The sequence below is a fragment of the Pelophylax lessonae genome, assembly GCF_965119305.1.
Source record: "Pelophylax lessonae genome assembly, chromosome: 1".
Classification (NCBI taxonomy): Eukaryota; Metazoa; Chordata; class Amphibia; order Anura; family Ranidae; genus Pelophylax; species Pelophylax lessonae.
In genome coordinates this window covers 811,022,962-811,040,099 of record NC_138768.1, presented here as the reverse complement: position 1 = coordinate 811,040,099, position 17,138 = coordinate 811,022,962, and the positions used below count along the sequence as shown (strand labels likewise).

Genomic DNA, 17,138 nt, shown 5'->3' with positions numbered 1-17,138 from the left:
TCCATCTGCTTTGCAGGTGAATAAGCCGTACGGCAAAGTTCAAGTTTACACTGCTGATATCGCTGAAATTCCTAAGTGCAATTGTAAGCCGTCGAGCGATAAACCCTGTGGATTTGACTCTGAATGTCTAAACCGTATGCTGATGTATGAGTGCCACCCTCAAGTGTGTCCTGCTGGGGGGAGGTGTCAGAATCAGTGTTTTACTAAGCGCCAGTATCCTGAGACCAAGATCATCAAGGCTGAAGGCAAAGGATGGGGGCTGATAGCCACACGAAAGATAAAGAAGGTGAGCAGCAAATGGAGTATATAGTAGTAAAAAGTAGTAAACCATTGTTTTGGGGGGGGTTTTTCTTCTCTTATAAACCTTCTCTTTTTTTTTTTAACCTTTTTAAATGTTCATACACACTCATCAGCCACTTTATTAGGTACACCTTGTTAACCCCCCCCCTTTGCCACAAAGAATTAAGACCGCTCTGAAGGCAAAGTTTCAACAAGGTGTTGGAAATATTTTTTAGATTTTGGTCCCTATGACATGATAGCATCACACAGTTGCTAAAGATTTGTCAGCTGCACATCCATGATGCGAATCTCCCGTTTCACCACATCCCAAAGGTGCTCTTTTGGATTGAGATCTGGTGACTGTGGAGGCCATTGGAGTACAGTGACCTCATTATGTTCAAGAAACCAGCGGTGAGATGATTTGAGCTTTGTGACATGGTGCATTATCCTGCTGGAAGTAGCTCTCAGAAGATGAGTACACTGTAGTCCTAAAGTGATGGACATGGTCATCAACAATACTCAGGTGGTTGGTGTCGTTGAAACGATGTTCAATTGGTACTAAAGGGCCCAAAGTGTGCAAAAAAGTATCCCCCACACCATTACACTACCACGACCAGCTTGTCTGTTAACCCTAGAGATGGTTGTGTGTGAAAATCCCAGTAGATCAGCAGTTTTCTAATACTCCGACCAGGCCGTCTGGCACCCAACAACCATACTACATTCAAAGTCACTTAAATCCCCTTTTCTCTTTTGTTCACTGGCAGATTCAAGTCTTCAGACCATTGGTCTTACGCTCTTGCTCTCTAGGAGTAGGACTAGGCGGAAACCTTTTTGGTTATGCCCCTGGGGCAGTCCCAGATGGTGTACCATCACTTCCTGCTGTAGGACTTCCAGTTTTTTTTTCTGCCTAGTTCAGGAGTAAGGACCTGGCTTTCTGCTGGGATCTGCGGTGCTGGCATTTTTTCCTATTTAAATGGAATTTACTTTTTCTTTTTCTTTCTGTTTTTGTTCCTGTGTGAACTACAATCCACAGCTGGACTGGGGGGCGCACTGGATATTCTAGATCCTTAGTCTTCCCAGTCTGGCCTGCGAGCACGACCCAACTACTAGCTCCGCGCTAAGTTGGCCACGACATAGTCCCACTGGGCGGGGACTGCCGGTGAGTGAAACACCTTGCAAGGTCACATAGCACTGGTCACGATCAGAGGCGCAGCGTATCTCAGGCCGCAGCATGACCGTGGTATAGTGAATAGTAGCCCCCCTCCTTTCCTCCAGAATTTGCCTGCCTGTGTCCTTCCTCCTCCTCCTCCTTGCAGGGTTCCCCCTTAAATTTGGGGGGAGTTGGAAGGTCCTCTCCTGGGGTGTGTAAATTTTTCACGTTAGGTCCAGTGTCCCGTGCAGCGCTGCATGGTACCGCCATTTTTTCATGGTCCGTGATTCCCGGGTTCGGCGTGTTTTTGGTTATCCCATAGACTTGCATTGGTGGCCATTTTCCTGTAGTCTGAGACAGTGCTGAGGCTGTTTGGGCCTCTAGTGTCAGGTCAGCGTTTCCTCTTTCGAGCAGTGTGGCAGATCGTTTTTGGTGCTTTCAGGTGGTGTGTCTGGGGGTACAATCCTTCTTTGCTGTATACAGTGTCACGGGTGCGCTGCTTCTTGTAGTGCCACAGGGGGGAGGGGCCTCCCTTGTTTTTTTTTGTTTGTTTTTCTTTGAGCAGTGGTTCTGCTTAACCCTTAACGATCATGGAGCCTGTGGAGCTCTTTTCACCACCAGATCTACTCCTGGATCTGTGGGACTCTGGGTCTGTCTGCCCTGGCAGCCATGACAGCAGCCCTGCAGTCACTATTAGCCAAAGTAGATATGGCCCTGCAAAGGAGACCTGGCAAGAAGCGCCCCCCACCTTCATAACACCAAATTTAACACACCTGCTCCCATTCACATCTGAGACCTTGTAACACTAACAAGTCCCATGACACCAGGGAGGGAAAACAGCTAATTGGGCCCAATTTGGACATTTTCACTTAGGGGTGTACTCACTTTTGTTGCCAGCGGTTTAGACATGAATGGCTGTGTGGAGTTATTTTGGAGGGACAGGAAATTTGCACTGTTAACAAAGCTAATTTATACTGTTATACAAGCTGTACACTCACTACTATACATGGTAGCAAAGTGTTATTTCTTCAGTGTTGTCACATGAAAAGATAGAATAAAATATTTACAAAAATGTGAGGGATGTATTCACTTTTGTGAGATACCCTATAGACCCATTTACTTTGATCCAAGCTGGAGTGTTACTATGTTAAAAATATAACAAGCCTGGAATTCTTCTTGAAGCCCTTGCAAAGTACTGAATGCATATAGCAGAGTCCATTTACAAAACCTCACTTTCAAAAAGATCATTTCTAATTTCAGGATGGAGCCATGCAGATTTTATGTTCTGTAGACCAATTATGCACTCAGAACTGCTGGTTTATAGCACTAAATTTGCATATTATCACATAGAAGGCTGCAAGGTAGTATGGCAAGGGGTGGTGCTCAATCGCTCACATATTGTTTCCAGTCTTCAGTTCTATTTGTGCTCACACAGTGGAAAGTGGATTCTTAGCGCGCACCCCCCCCCCCCCCCCAATCCCCCAAACCATGGCCTTTTTTACATTTTTATGAATTAAAAGAAAACAAATGGGCGCTATTGAGCTATTCCCTGTGACTGTGTGTATGTATGTAGATGTGTGTATATATATATATATATATATATATAATCTCTATCAGGTCTATAACTATTGGGACATCTACACAATTCAAATCTTTTTGGCTCTATACACCACCACAATGGATTTGAAATGAAACAAACAAGATGTGCTTTAACTGCAGACTTTCAGCTTTAATTTGAGGGTATTTACATCCAAATCAGGTGAACTGTGTAGGATTTACAACCGTTTGTGTATATGTGCCTCCTACTTTTTAAGGGACCAAAAGTAATGGGACAGATTAACAATCATAAATCAAACTTTCACTTTTTACTTGGTTGCAAATCCTTTGCAGTCAATTACAGCCTGAAGTCTGAAACGCATAGACATCACCAGACGCTGGGTTTCATCCCTGGTGATGCTCTGCCAGGCCTCTAATATAACTGTCTTCAGTTCCTGCTTGTTCTTAGGGCATTTTCCCTTGAGTTTTGTCTTCAGCAAGTGAAATGCATGCTCTATCGGATTCAGGTCAGGTGATCGACTTGGCCATTGCATAACATTCCACTTCTTTCCCTTAACCTCTTTGGTTGCTCTCGCAGTATGCTTCGGGTCATTGTCCATCTGCACTGTGAAGCGCCGTCCAGTGAGTTCTGAAACATTTGGCTGAATATGAGCAGATAATATTGCCCGAAACACTTCAGAATTCACCCTGCTGCTTTTGTCAGCAGTCACATCATCAATAAATACAAGAGAACCAGTTCCATTGGCAGCCATACATGCCCACGCCATGACACTACCACCACCATGCTTCACTGATGAGGTGGTATGCTTTGGATCATGAGTAGTTCCAGTTCTTCTCCATACTCTTCTCTTCCCATCACTCTGGTACAAGTTGATCTTGTCTCATCTGTCCATATGATGTTGTTCCAGAACTGTGAAGGCTTTTTTAGATGTTGTTTGGCAAACTCTAATCTGGCGTTCCTGTTTTTGAGGCTCACCAATGGTTTACATATTGTGGTGAACCCTCTGTATTCACTCTGGTGAAGTCTTCTCTTGATTGTTGAAAAAACAGGAATATCGGCGCAAGCATGAATAAATAAATGGATGGAAATAAATAAAAGCAGCTGACACCAAGGTAAAAAATATGTAAAACTGATAGTGAAAAGTGCAGCGCTAAAACAATAAGACAATAAAAACATCAATGGATAAATGAAAAGTCTATGAATGGCACGCAGTAGTCTTGTAAAAAAGAGGAGAAAACAGTCCAATAAGAAATCCCAATGAAAGTGCTCAGTGCTGATCAGTAAACAGGACACAAGTGCTTGTTCAGTGCAATCCTTCACCAGAGGTGCTAGCCTCTCACCTGTAGGCTGTGAAAAGACAGCCTTAAAAGTACACTCCCAGCAATGTGAAAATCCTGACCAGGACAGCAATCACAGAGGGCATCTCTCCTTTTTGTAAAGGTGTTCACAAAGATCCCCATGTAATAGAAAGGGGGCAGACCATAGTGCAATATGTTTCAAACACCACAATTTATTAATAAAACAAATGGACAGCCTCTTACTTCAAGGTAATGCAAAAACGAGCAGTACAGCAATCCAGCTGATCTCCAGACAGAGCGAAACGCTCTGCTAACAGGGGCTACGAGTGACGTCACAATCTCCTTCCCCTTGCGCACGCGTATCGTCCGTGGGCGGGACTTCCTCAGCGTCTTGATTGTTGACATTGACACACATACACCTACCTCCTGGAGAGTGATCTTGATCTGGCCAACTGTTGTGAAGGGTGTTTTCTTCACCAGGGAAAGAATTCTTCGGTTATCCACCACAGTTGTTTTCCGTGGTCTTCCGGGTCTTTTGGTGTTGCTGAGCTCACTGGTGCGTTCTTTCAATTTAGAGGTTGTAAACCTCAGAATTTTTTTTTAAAAAACAAACACCTGAAAGACACACATAATGAGCTAGTATGCATCGCCTACTCACGGGTGACAAAATATAGCCTGGTCAGGAATGGGGTAAAATCTTCTGGTCTTAAAGCGGTTAAAAATATGCTCATTGAGAATTTTTTTGTTAGACATGTAGCTAACTACATTTTGGCCTGAAATATGACAAAAATTTAATATATTGGATATTTTTTAACTGTCAAAGTAGAAAATGTCAATTTGTTTTGCAAAATTTTAGCTCTTTTTTTTTTATTAATATCGCAAAAAAATGAAAAGCGCAGAGTTGATCAAATACCACCAAAAGAAAGCTCTGTTTGTGGGAAAAAAGGACGTAAATTTCGTTTGGGTACAGGGTTGCATGACCGTGCAATTGTCAGTTAAAGTCGTGCAGTGCCAAGTTGCAAAAAGTGGCCTGAACGTTAAGCAGGAAAATCCTGCTGTGGTAAAGTGATTAAGGATGTTCCAAACAGTTGATTTGGCCACACCTAATGTTTTTGCTATCTCTCTGATGGGTTTGTTTTGTTTTTTCAGCCTAATGATGGCTTGCTTCACTGATAGTGACAGCTCTTTGGATCTCATATTGACAGCAACAGATTCCAAATGCAAGTAGCACACTTGAAATAAACTCTGGACCTTTTATCTGCTCCTTGTAAATGAGATAATGAGGAAATAACACACACCTGGCCATGGAACAGCTGAGCAGCCAATTGTCCCATTACTTTTGGTCCCTTAAAAAGTGGGAGGCACATATACAAACTGTTGTAATTCCTACACCGTTCACCTGATTTGGAAGTAAATACCCTCAAATTAAAGCTGAAAGTTTGCAGTTAAAGCACATCTTGTTTGTTTCTTTTTAAATCCATTGTGGTTGTGTATAGAGCCAAAAAGATTAGAATTGTCGATGTCCCAATATTTATGGACCTGACTGTGTGTGTGTGTGTGTGTGTGTGTGTGTGTGTGTGTGTGTGTGTGTGTGTGTATATGTATATGTATATATATAATATATATAGACCAAAAGTTTGGACACACTTTCTCATTCAAAGAGTTTTCTTTATTTTCATGACTATGAAAATTGTAGAGTCAAACTTCAAGAGTTAGTCACCTGAAATGGTCTTCCAACAGTCTTGAAGGAGTTCCCAGAGATGCTTAGCACTTGTTGGCCCTTTTGCCTTCACTCTGCGGTCCAGCTCACCCCAAACCATCTCGATTGGGTTCAGGTCCGGTGACTGTGGAGGCCAGGTTATCTGGCACAGCACCCCATCACTCTCCTTCTTGGTCAAATAGCCCTTACACAGCCTGGAGGTGTGTTTGGGGTCGTTGTGCTGTTGAAAAATAAATGATGGTCCAACTAAGCGCAAACCGGATGGAATAGCATGCCGCTGCAAGATGCTGTGGTAGCCATGCTGGTTCAGTATGCCTTTAATTTTGAATAAATCCCCAACAGTGTCACCAGCAAAGCACCCCACACCATCACACCTCCTCCTCCATGCTACACGGGAACCAGGCATGTAGAGTCCATCCGTTCACCTTTTCTGCGTCTCACAAAGACACGGTGGTTGGAGCCAAAGATCTCAAATATGGACTCATCAGACCAAAGCACAGATTTCCACTGGTCTAATGTCCATTCCGTGTGTTCTTTAGCCCAAACAAGTCTCTTCTGCTTTTTGCCTTTCTTTAGCAGTGGTTTCCTAGCAGATATTCTACCATGAAGGCCTGATTCACACAGTCTCCTCTTTAACAGTTGTTCTAGAGATGTGTCTGCTGCTAGAACTCCATGTGCCATTGACCTGGTCTCTAATCTGAGCTACTGTTAACCTGCGATTTCTGAGGCTGGTGACTCGGATGAACTTATCCTCCGCAGCAGAGGTGACTCTTGGTCTGCCTTTCCTGGGGCGGTCTGCATGTGAGCCAGTTTCTCTGTAGCGCTTGATGGTTTTTGTGACTGTACTTGGGGACACTTTCAAAGTTTTCCCAATTTTTCGAACTGACTGACCTTAATTTCTTAAAGTAATGATGGCCACTCGCTTTTCCTGTACTTAGCTGCTTTTTTCTTGCCATAATACAAATTCTAACAGTCTATTCAGTAGGACTATCAGCTGTGTATCCACCTGACTTCTGCACAACACAACTGATGGTCCAAACCCCATTTATAAGGCCCCTTTCACACAGGCGGACCGTTCAGATCCGCCTGTCCGTTTTTTTGGCGGATCTGAACGGTCCCCCCATGCATTCCTATGGGGCATCGGATGTCAGCGGAGACATGTCCGCTGACATCCGATCCGTCAAATCTGGACGGATGGAAACCCTATTTTCCATCCGTCCAGCGGATCGGATGGGATCGGGTGAGAACGGACTGACGGTCCGTTGACATCCGATTTTCCCCATAGAGATGCATGGGGAACTGTCAGCTGTGTCTCCGCACACAGCACGGAGACACAGCTGTCGTCCTGCTGCTCAGCGGGGGATCGGCGGCTTGATCCCCCGCTGAGAAAAATGATCTCCGTCCAACGGACGGAGTGTGTGAAAGGAGCCGAAGGCAAGAAATCACACTTATTAAACCTGACAGGGCACACCTGTGAAGTTAAAACCATTTCAGGTGACTACCTCTTTAATTGTGACTCTACAATTTTCATAGTCATGAAAATAAAGAAAACTCTTTGAATGAGAAGGTGTGTCCAAACTCTTGGTCTGTTCTGTACTGTGTATGTATGTGTGTGTGTGTGTGTATTGTGCGTTTTATACATTCGAAAATATTATTATTCTGATTATTTTTAATTTATTACTAAAGGCGATGTCTGAACTATCAATAAAATTATGACGCAGTGCCTCCAGCCGATTACGGCAAATAATTTAATATCTAAGAAAAAAAACCCAATTAATTTTGTTCAGACACTCATAGTATACCACGCAATTTTCCCAAGTTCTTTTTTTATCAGTTAATTTCTTTTTAAAAGCATATACCAATCTTAGTGAAACAGTCTACAGTAGGGAATATATATATAAGAATATTTATTCGCAAGACATATTTCACCATAAATGATCATACTTGAGTGACACAAAGAGATAACCTTACATAAAATATCAACTTAAAACGATAAATGCAATGTGATATTTAGCTAAACGATGAAAGTAAAATAAAGCAAGATTATGTATTTCCCAGGTGTAGTATGAACCATAAATTAATATTCTATATAATCAGACCACAATAGTCTGCGAATCACATGGCCGAAAGTCATTCCACTGCAGATGAAGTGAGAATAAGCCATGCAAAACGGAAGACGTAAAATCGCAAATAATGCGCTTAATCTGATATTAAAAATGTTATAAAAACAAAAATCATCTCTTTAGAGAAAAATCTACATATGGTTTATACGGCTGGGATTGTACTTTCGTTACCCTTTAAATACGAAATGTAAAACATTTAAGGAAGTACATAAACAATATTGAATAATAATCAAATAACAGCAAGGCATAATTACCATATTTAAAATGGCCGCTTAGCTTAGAGTAGTAGTTACCAGGTTCCTTTAAGATGGCTGCATTTCCAAGATGGTGGCCAATTAGGGAGGAGCTTTGTTTGGCGTCCCTCAAAGGTTCAGATACATGGCAGATTGAAATGGAGTCGTCTGTGTAGATGAGTCTGTGCATGGCTGTTAGTAGTGTGTATGTTGTAAGTGTGATGTATATTGGGCAAGATATGATGTGTGTTGTGTTGTGTTGTGTCTGTTATTACATCTCTGGTTTCTTTTTATTTTGTGTTGAACAAAAGGGCAGTAAAAATTATCATAAGCCAAACCCAGTGGGAGGAACATTATTCCTATTGGTTGGAACATCTTATTCATTAACTGGTGATGTCATAGGGTGACACCTCTTGGTTAACCAGTATATTAAAATTAATTAAAGATTTCTCCATTTAAGACTATTATAAAAAACATAAATGTAATCATGCTCTCATCTATGACGTCCATTTAATCCACCAGGTATCTAAATAAAGATTAATCTTGGTAACACTATTCTAATATTTAATATATCTTACGTAATATATATATATATTGGATTTTACTTTTTAACCCAAGACTTTAATTAGTAGCAGTAAGAATTATATCGAAAAATATACGGTTATATATATATTGATACACAACAGCTTGTATATGTAACTTGTCCTATACATGGTTACTTCTGATCAGAATATTATCCATTTAGGCATTATTATGTTAACAGTACATTCATGATATGGGGACTGGATTATAAAATATGGGCGAAATTTCTGACCCTTTGACACTACTATATGATAGAATATAATGTACTTCTCAGTAGGAGGTTGTCATAACATCATAGTTCCATAACACCTTTTGTATATGAGGGGGCAAAGATATCAATTTATGATTTTCTGAAATTCATTTTGAGATTTGCAGTTATCATCAATCTAAGTGACAATGTTTATGTGACTCCGTGTAGATTTCAACAACCCTACCCCCCTGTTGGTTTATAGGTAAATGAATGATAGATTCTAGCCTTTGTCCGTTTCCGTTTGTTTGTCTCCTCATGATATAGACAATAGCTTATCCTGCTTGTGGATGGGTGAACACAGGTGTTATCCTGAAATTGAGTTTCGGCCATTGTGTGATAAAATGTCTCATGGCCGAACAAAGTTTTATGATCTTTCTGGTTTCTCTTATTCAAAGTTTAACCAACACAATTTCCTTTCGGGGGTAGATGGCACAGCTTCTCATCTCAACGTACAGGCAAACAAAACCATCTCAAACAATGGACGCAATGTGTGTTTCAAACTGAAAGAGTTTTGACTCAATATGTAGCAAGGTCAATGGGGGCCTCAAAGTTCACAATTCTTGACCTGTAATAATAAAAATTGTATTTCTATTTCGCACTGAAAGTTTAACAGTATATATATATATATATATATATATATATATATATATATATATATATATATATCGAAAGGACATGGTGCCTAACTGGCCGTAATTTTGGTAGGCCACAAAATTGTCTTCATGTGTAATTTTCGTTGCCATTCTAAAATGTTGAACTCGTTAATTTACTGTATGGAAAGGATAATTGGAATATTTTTTCTCTCAGGGAGAGTTTGTGAACGAGTACATTGGAGAACTTATTGATGAAGAGGAATGTATGGCAAGGATTCGCCATGCACAGGAGAATGACATTACGCACTTTTATATGCTGACCATTGATAAGGTACAAGGGAGCCTCATACACTATTGCTTTGACTCTGTGCTCAGTTTACTCAGCCTGCCTTCATTCTTTGTTTTTTTGTGTTGGCCGCTGCTGGAGAACATGAGCTTTATTATTTCTGTACTGTATTTGGGAGTGTCCTATGCAGTGCTATGTAACACTACAAGTTAACGGTGCAACAAAATGTAGGGTACTTTTTACACTGATGCATTTTTGCCTTGCTGAAAAAAACAGAAAAAGGTTTCCCTTTAAATCCTATGGGACTCTTCACACCACTGCGCTGTGGGTGTGGTGCATTTTGAAAAGTCCTGCTTGTAGCATCCTTGCTCTTTACAAAATCACACCAAAAATGCAGGTCCCCTCTGAAATAGATAATGTGGCAAAACGCACCTGCGCTGCGTTTTTGGTGCATTTTTCAAATCCAATGTTTTTTCCACAGGTACATGCCGTTGAATAGGCACCCAGAAAACGCACCGGAACCACAGCAAAAATACATATGCATTTTTTTATGCTTTCCCCCCCCCAGTGTAGCGGTGTGAAAGCAGCCTTAAACTGGTAGTAAACTTTTTTACAAAAAAAAAATTAACTCTGCAAGGTAATGTCCTAAGGTGCTAGCACATTGAGAGACTTACCTTAAAATGAACCCCCTCCAGCAGCGCGCTGACAGACCTCTGAAGGAATAGCACAGTATGCTGTTCCTTGAAAGTGCATGTGTCTGTGAAGTCATCAGTTGCTGCTCCATGAAATATCTTCTAAACGGTGCACATTTTGGAGATAATAATTTTACCCACAGGTAAGTTTTATTCTAAGCTTACCTGTAGGTAAAAATGGCTGACATGACTTTACTACCACTTTAAGTGTAAACTTGGAGGAGCTGATCTCTGGAAGCTGTGCTCAGGAAAAGGTAGGCAAACGGTAAAAGTCTAGCCTTCAAAAATTGCCTTTGTTCTCTCTGCGACGCTGTTGATTGTAAGCTCTAATGAGCAGGGCCCACTGATACTTGTCTTGCATCTTTATTTACTGTACTGTCTCCCTTTTATTTTATGAAGCGCTACTGAGACTATTGGCACTATATAAATTCTGTATAACTGACTTCCCATGCTGTGTTCTGCACTTAGCCTCTGTGTGGAGGCAGTCATCTTGGGTAGTGAAAGGACTTTGCTTCTTCATGTTGTAGACTTCAGAAAGGAGATCACTGAGCAGCACAGCTGTAAAGTCACCAAAGCACTGCACAGGAGTGCCTAGGCACACTCATACCAGTAAGAATTCCAAAGGAGTGGTAGAATCGCCCCCCCCCCCCCCACCCCCCCATCACTTTAATATTTCTTAATGTTTTCTTTGGCAGCAAGTCTTTTTAGTTTGGTCTTCTGTAAGTGGAAGTAAACCCTGTTTGTGAACTTGTACTTACAGGGTAGGTACAGTAAATGTCCCAAACTGTCACGGTTTAAAAAATATTCACACTGCATGCAGCAAGTGACGTCACCGGCGCATGCGCTCTGAAGGGAGGACATATTGGGTGTTTTGGGTTTCCGGTGCAAATCCAATCAGACAATTCAGAGCTCTGACTGTTATGATACGCAGGCCTTGTGAGGCTGGTCGCCGGCATCCCTTGGAGACTACCTCTCAGGGAGGATCTGCTGTCTCAAGGTGCCAATGTTCCATTCTGCTTTACAGTCGCTAGCTTTGGCGGCTTGGCTGTTGAAAGCCAGGTACTGAAGGATAGAGGTTTCTCTGGGTCAGTGATTCCCACACTACTGAAGGCTAGCATGTCTACTCCTAGGAAGATCTACCATCGTAGGTGGAAAACGTACATTTCGTGGTGTTCGTTGCTTGGTATCCACCCTCTTTCAGTGGCTCGGGTCTGGACCTTCCTTCAGCAGGGGGTTGAGCAGAAATTGGCCCGGAGTACCATTAAGGGTCAGGTGTGGACCTTGGTGGTCATCTTTCAACGAACCTTGGCCCCGGTGCGTACTTTTATTCAGGGGGTTTGACATTTGACTCCACCAGTGTGGTCCCCACTACCGCCTTGGGATTTTAAAGTGATGCCCGCTCGGTTCCCAGGTGTGATGAGTAGTGTTCCCCCTTTCCTCTGGGGAAATGCAGGTGTGGACGCGGGCCCTTTCTCGGGTTGGTAGGCCCCCTCTGTGCCCTTCCTTCTTGGTTTCTCACCCCCCCCCCAGGGCTGTTGTGATGTATGGGTTGTCATTGGTGATGGGCAGGAGGTGGGAGCGTGTCTCTGGCGACTCGTTTTCTGATGCGAATGGCTGCGTGGGCGGGTACCTGTAGGGCCGGTCTGTGTCCTGGGGGCCACGTGGCGCCACCATTTTGTTGTGGATGGCTGTATACAGCCTCGGTGGCCATGTTTGTGTAGTCCGGGGGCCATGTTTTTGGAGTTTCCCATCAGTCAATGCGGCAGCCATTTTCTTGTAGCCTATGGAGTGGTGATGTGGTGGTGGGCCCTCTAGTGGCAGCGACTACGTATCCTCTTCCTTTCTGATCGCAGCATGGCAAGCAGCTTAGCTAGCGCTCTGTATGCAGCTCTGAATAGGTGATGGTGATTCCCTGCGGCTATAGCAGCGCCGCTTGTGTGCTGGGTCTTGCAGTCCCACAGCGGTAGCGGTGTGAGGGTTTTTTTTTTTTTCCTTTGCTTAAGGGTGGCCTCTGAATTAACCATGGAGTCCCTGGAGCAGGTATCACCACCTGACCCACTATCAGAAGCTGCGGGACCCTCTGGTGAGTCTGTCTACCCTGGCAGCCATGACAGCTGTCCTACAGTCACTTGTGTCAAAGGTTCCTATGGCCCTTCAAGAGCTGCCTAGCAAGACGTGCCCCCCACATTCACCTGTATCCCCTGTCTCCTCAGAGTCTGAGATGGGTATGGCCGCTGCGGATGCGAGTCAACCCACTGGGACTGCATCCACGCACCCTGAGTGCTCTGACAGTGAGGATGGTTCCTCTTCCACTACGGTCCCTCACGAAAAGGTGCTTGTGGAGGCACTGATTGTATCCGTGCGTTAAAATTAAAAATTGGAGGACACCGCTGATGCTGCGTCGGTTGCACCGGTGCAATTTGCCACCCGTAGACCATCCAAGCTGACTAAGATGTTCCCTTTTCTATTATCCCTATTTCTAGATTGTAGTCAGTGTGTGTTCCTGAAACGCGTGGTTGGAATACCTAAAAGTTTCGCTAGGAGATATCCCTTTGAGGAGTCCCTTTTGAAGAAGCTGGCGGTTCTACCAGTGGTGGATTTTCCGGTTTCCAGATTAAATAAGGCCACGCTTCTTCCTCTGGAGGATTCCACGTCTTTTAAGGACCCTGTGGACAAGAGAGCTGAGGCTCTGGTCCAATACCTTTTTTCACTGTGGCGGGTTAAATTTTGTAGGCCGGTATTTGCCATCACCCAGGTCTCCCAGACCTTAACGGAATAGGCAAAACTTACGCCAGTATCTGGAAGGGTGTCAACATCCTCCTGAGCTGGATCAGTTGATACAGGGGCTACAGTATATCTGTAATGCTTCCTTGGATGCGGCCCCATTTGGCTGGCAGAGTGTCTGTGACTGCGATTATCCTCGGCCACATGATTTGGTTGAAGTACTGGTCAGCTGACTAGGCTTCCAAATGGTGCTGACTGATCTACTGTTGGAAGGAGAGCGTTTGTTCGGTGCACCTATGGAAGAGATCAATAAAGGTCTTATGGGAGGTAAGAGTACTCTGCTTCCACAGGTTGCCAAGAGCAAAGAGCCACAAACGGCCATTTCGTCCTGCGGGCTCACAGGACAAGGAATAAAAGTCCACCGTCACTCGCAAAGGGGGTTCCAAGAATCCCTGGGCTGGTAAGTCAAAAGCGGGTTCTGCAGACAAGCCCTCCTCTGCCGGAAAGGGCACCCTCACCCGTATCTGGGGTGGGGGAACATCTTCGCTTCTTTCCAAACCCGTGGACCTCTCTCTTTCAAAACAAATGGATCCACAAGTTGATCCGATCCGGTTACAAGATCAAGTTTGGGCCTTGCCTCCGGCAACATTCTTTCCTTCGAATTTGCATCTGTCCCCAGATTGGCTGCAGGGCCTTTACGGAGAGGTGCAGGATCTGCTAGCACAGGGAGATTTGTCCCGGTTCCAGAGTTGGAACATTTTCAGGGATTTTTTTCAAATCTATTTACTGTTTGCAGGAAGGAAGGCAAGGTCAGTCCGATCTTGGATCTCAAGGCCTTGAATCGCTTTGTGCAGGTTCAGACATTTCGGATGGAGCCCATTCGCACGGTGGTGGCATCCCTTCATCAAGTAGATTTTCTGGCCTCTCTCGAAATCAAGGAGGCTTACCTTGATATCCCAATATATGTAGGGCATCGGCATTTTCTTCGTTTTGTCATGGGAGAGGAACCTTATCAGTTTGTGGCGTTAACCTTTTGGTCTCGCCTCAGCTCCTCGGTTGTTCAGAAAAGCGTTGACCCCAGTGTTAGCCTTGCTCAGGCAGAGGGGAATCGTGGTACTGGGGTACCTGGATAGATCTCCTTCTGTGAGCAGAGTCTCCATCTGTCTTAAGACAATCTGGATATCCCTGTGTGAACTCTGCAAGAGTTTGGCTGGACGCTGAATTTTTAGAAATCGGCTTTGATTCCACCCACCAACCTGGACTACCTGGGCCTGACTTTGGATTCAGCCTCAGCCAGGGCGTTTCTTCTGGAGGCAAAACTGCCGAAGTTGCAGCTGCAATTTGGCCTATTCCATTAAGGTATGAGATGGTAGGGGGAGAGAGGTAAAGGGCGCTGCATATTGTATATGTAAATAACAGATATAGTGTAGGTAAGGGATTCAGCCCAGCAATGGGTATAATCGCAGTTTTACAAATCTGACACTATATAAACACACAGTGGAAATGACTTGGTAATCAATAATGGATATCAAAAACATATAGCCATCATAAAACTATAAATATATATGATAACCAATAAAAGTGTAAAATCTGTATAAAGTGACTATGTGCCAAGTGCTGGTGAGGTGGTGGTGGAGATTACCACAAAGAAGAAGAAAAGACAATCTCAAGCTTATTAAGGTGCTTTAGTGACCGTGCAAAAGAGATATCAAAAATGGGCAAATAAGTCCCCCAAAAAAGTGTGTGGGGTAAACTTGAACCAAGTGAACAAATTGAAGTATAAAGTGCTGAATAAAAATCAGTCAGCCAATAGGCAATTAACTGTTGCAAAAGATTGGTGCGATTATCCCAAAATCGCATCAGCTAATTTGCAGAAAAGTGATAATACAAGTTGCACATAAAAAGTGCTATAAAGTGACAGCAACTAGTTTGTTTACCCCACACACTTTTCGGGGGACTTATTTGCCCATTTTTGAGATCTCTTTTGCACGGTCAGTGAAGCACCTTTAATAAGCTTGAGATTATGGTCTTTTCTTCTTTTTTGTGGCATTCTTCACCACACCAGCACTTGGCACACAGTCACTTTATACAAATTTATTTTACACTTTTATTGGTTATCATATATATTTATAGTTTTATGATGGTTTTCAGTGTGTGTTTTTATATAGTGCTGCATTTATAAAACTGTGATTATACCTATTGCTGGGCTGAATCCCTTACCTACACTATATCTGTTATTTACATCTATAATAGGCAGCGCCATTAACCTCTCCCCTACCATCTCATACCCTACTATATATCTGATGGATTATAGTTAGGAGGTAGGCTGCAGCCATTATTTGGATATTCTTCCCTTATCCTAAGCGAGGATCATCTTCCATTAGGGGTTAGGCTCCTCTTTTCCCTTTAAGGCACATTCTACAAGGGCGCTTAGTGCCTCCCTGGGCCTGCCGTCATCAGGCGTCAGTGGTTCAGGTGTGCAAGGCGGCCACATGGTCGCCTGTGCATATTTTCACCAAGTTTACAAGGTAGATGTACTCGGGTGCTGCGTTCGGACTAGAGATCTGATTAATCGGCAACACCGATATGCACTTTCCCCGATATATCGGAATTGGCCTTTGGATTTACCGATATTGCCAATATTTTCGTGACGTCATCGCATATGTTGCGCACGCACGTTCTGCCTTCTAACACCACCTCCCACGCCTGCGCAGCCCATACGTGACGCCGTTTCACCGCGCAATGCACACATTCTTTGCCTTTAGACCACCTCCTACGCCTCAGACAGCCTCGTGTAAGCCAGCTGCAGTCCGGTCATGGTGTCGGCCATCCAGCCATCCACCCACAGGCCCTGGCCTCAGCCACCCACCACAGGGTGCCAGCCATCCGACCTACAACAGAACAGGCCAGGGTTCCAGCCGGCCAGCATCCAGCCACCCAGCCCACAACAGGGTTCCAGCGAGCAAGCAAACCAGCCACCCAGAGCAGGGTGACACCAAACCAGCCAGCCACCACAGTGTTCCTGCCAGCCACCCATAACAGGGTGACCCCAAGCCGGCCAGCCACCCATAACAGGGTGACCCCAAGCCAGCCACCCACCAGTGTTTCTGCAAGCCAGGCATCAGCCACCAACCCTCAACAGGGTGCCAGCAAGCAACCACCCACACTGCCAGGAGTCAGCCACCAACCCACAACAGGATGCCAGCTAGCAACCCACCCACACTGCCAGGCGTCAGCCACCAACCCACAACATGGTGCCAGTAGCAGCAGCAACTTCAGCAAGCCGTTTCTTTAATCTTTTTTGTGTCTTTCAAATTGAAATGGAGATGGATGAGGAGAGAAAAAGTAAAGTGTGGTCTGGGACTATTTCTCGTCTCAACCTTCTCCAGGAAAAGCAGCAGTATGCAAAACCTGTACAAACAACAGCATGGGATCAGTAACTGCAAAAAACAAAAATATGTCAAATCTTTGGGCCTATCAAAGAGTTCATCATATTGAATTGTATAATGCAGCACAGAAAAAACAAAATTAATATCAGTGTGATTTTGATTCAATACCTCCTCCACTATCCCAGGCAACAATAACGGATAGGTTTGTGAAAAAAAACACATGTCACTGTCTAGATTCAGATGGAAGATCCCAACTGCTGG

General features: G+C 43.9%; 1 protein-coding gene across 1 annotated transcript in view; it reads left to right on the top strand.

The window, feature by feature from the left end:
* NSD2 (nuclear receptor binding SET domain protein 2) overlaps positions 1-17,138 on the top strand; it is a 162,061-nt gene that overhangs the window by 124,360 nt on the left and 20,563 nt on the right. Inside the window, exons 18-19 of the mRNA XM_082252839.1 lie at positions 17-286; positions 10,001-10,117. Of these exons, the coding sequence (XP_082108965.1) occupies positions 17-286; positions 10,001-10,117 (387 nt within the window). The remainder of the gene's footprint in view (positions 1-16; positions 287-10,000; positions 10,118-17,138) is intronic.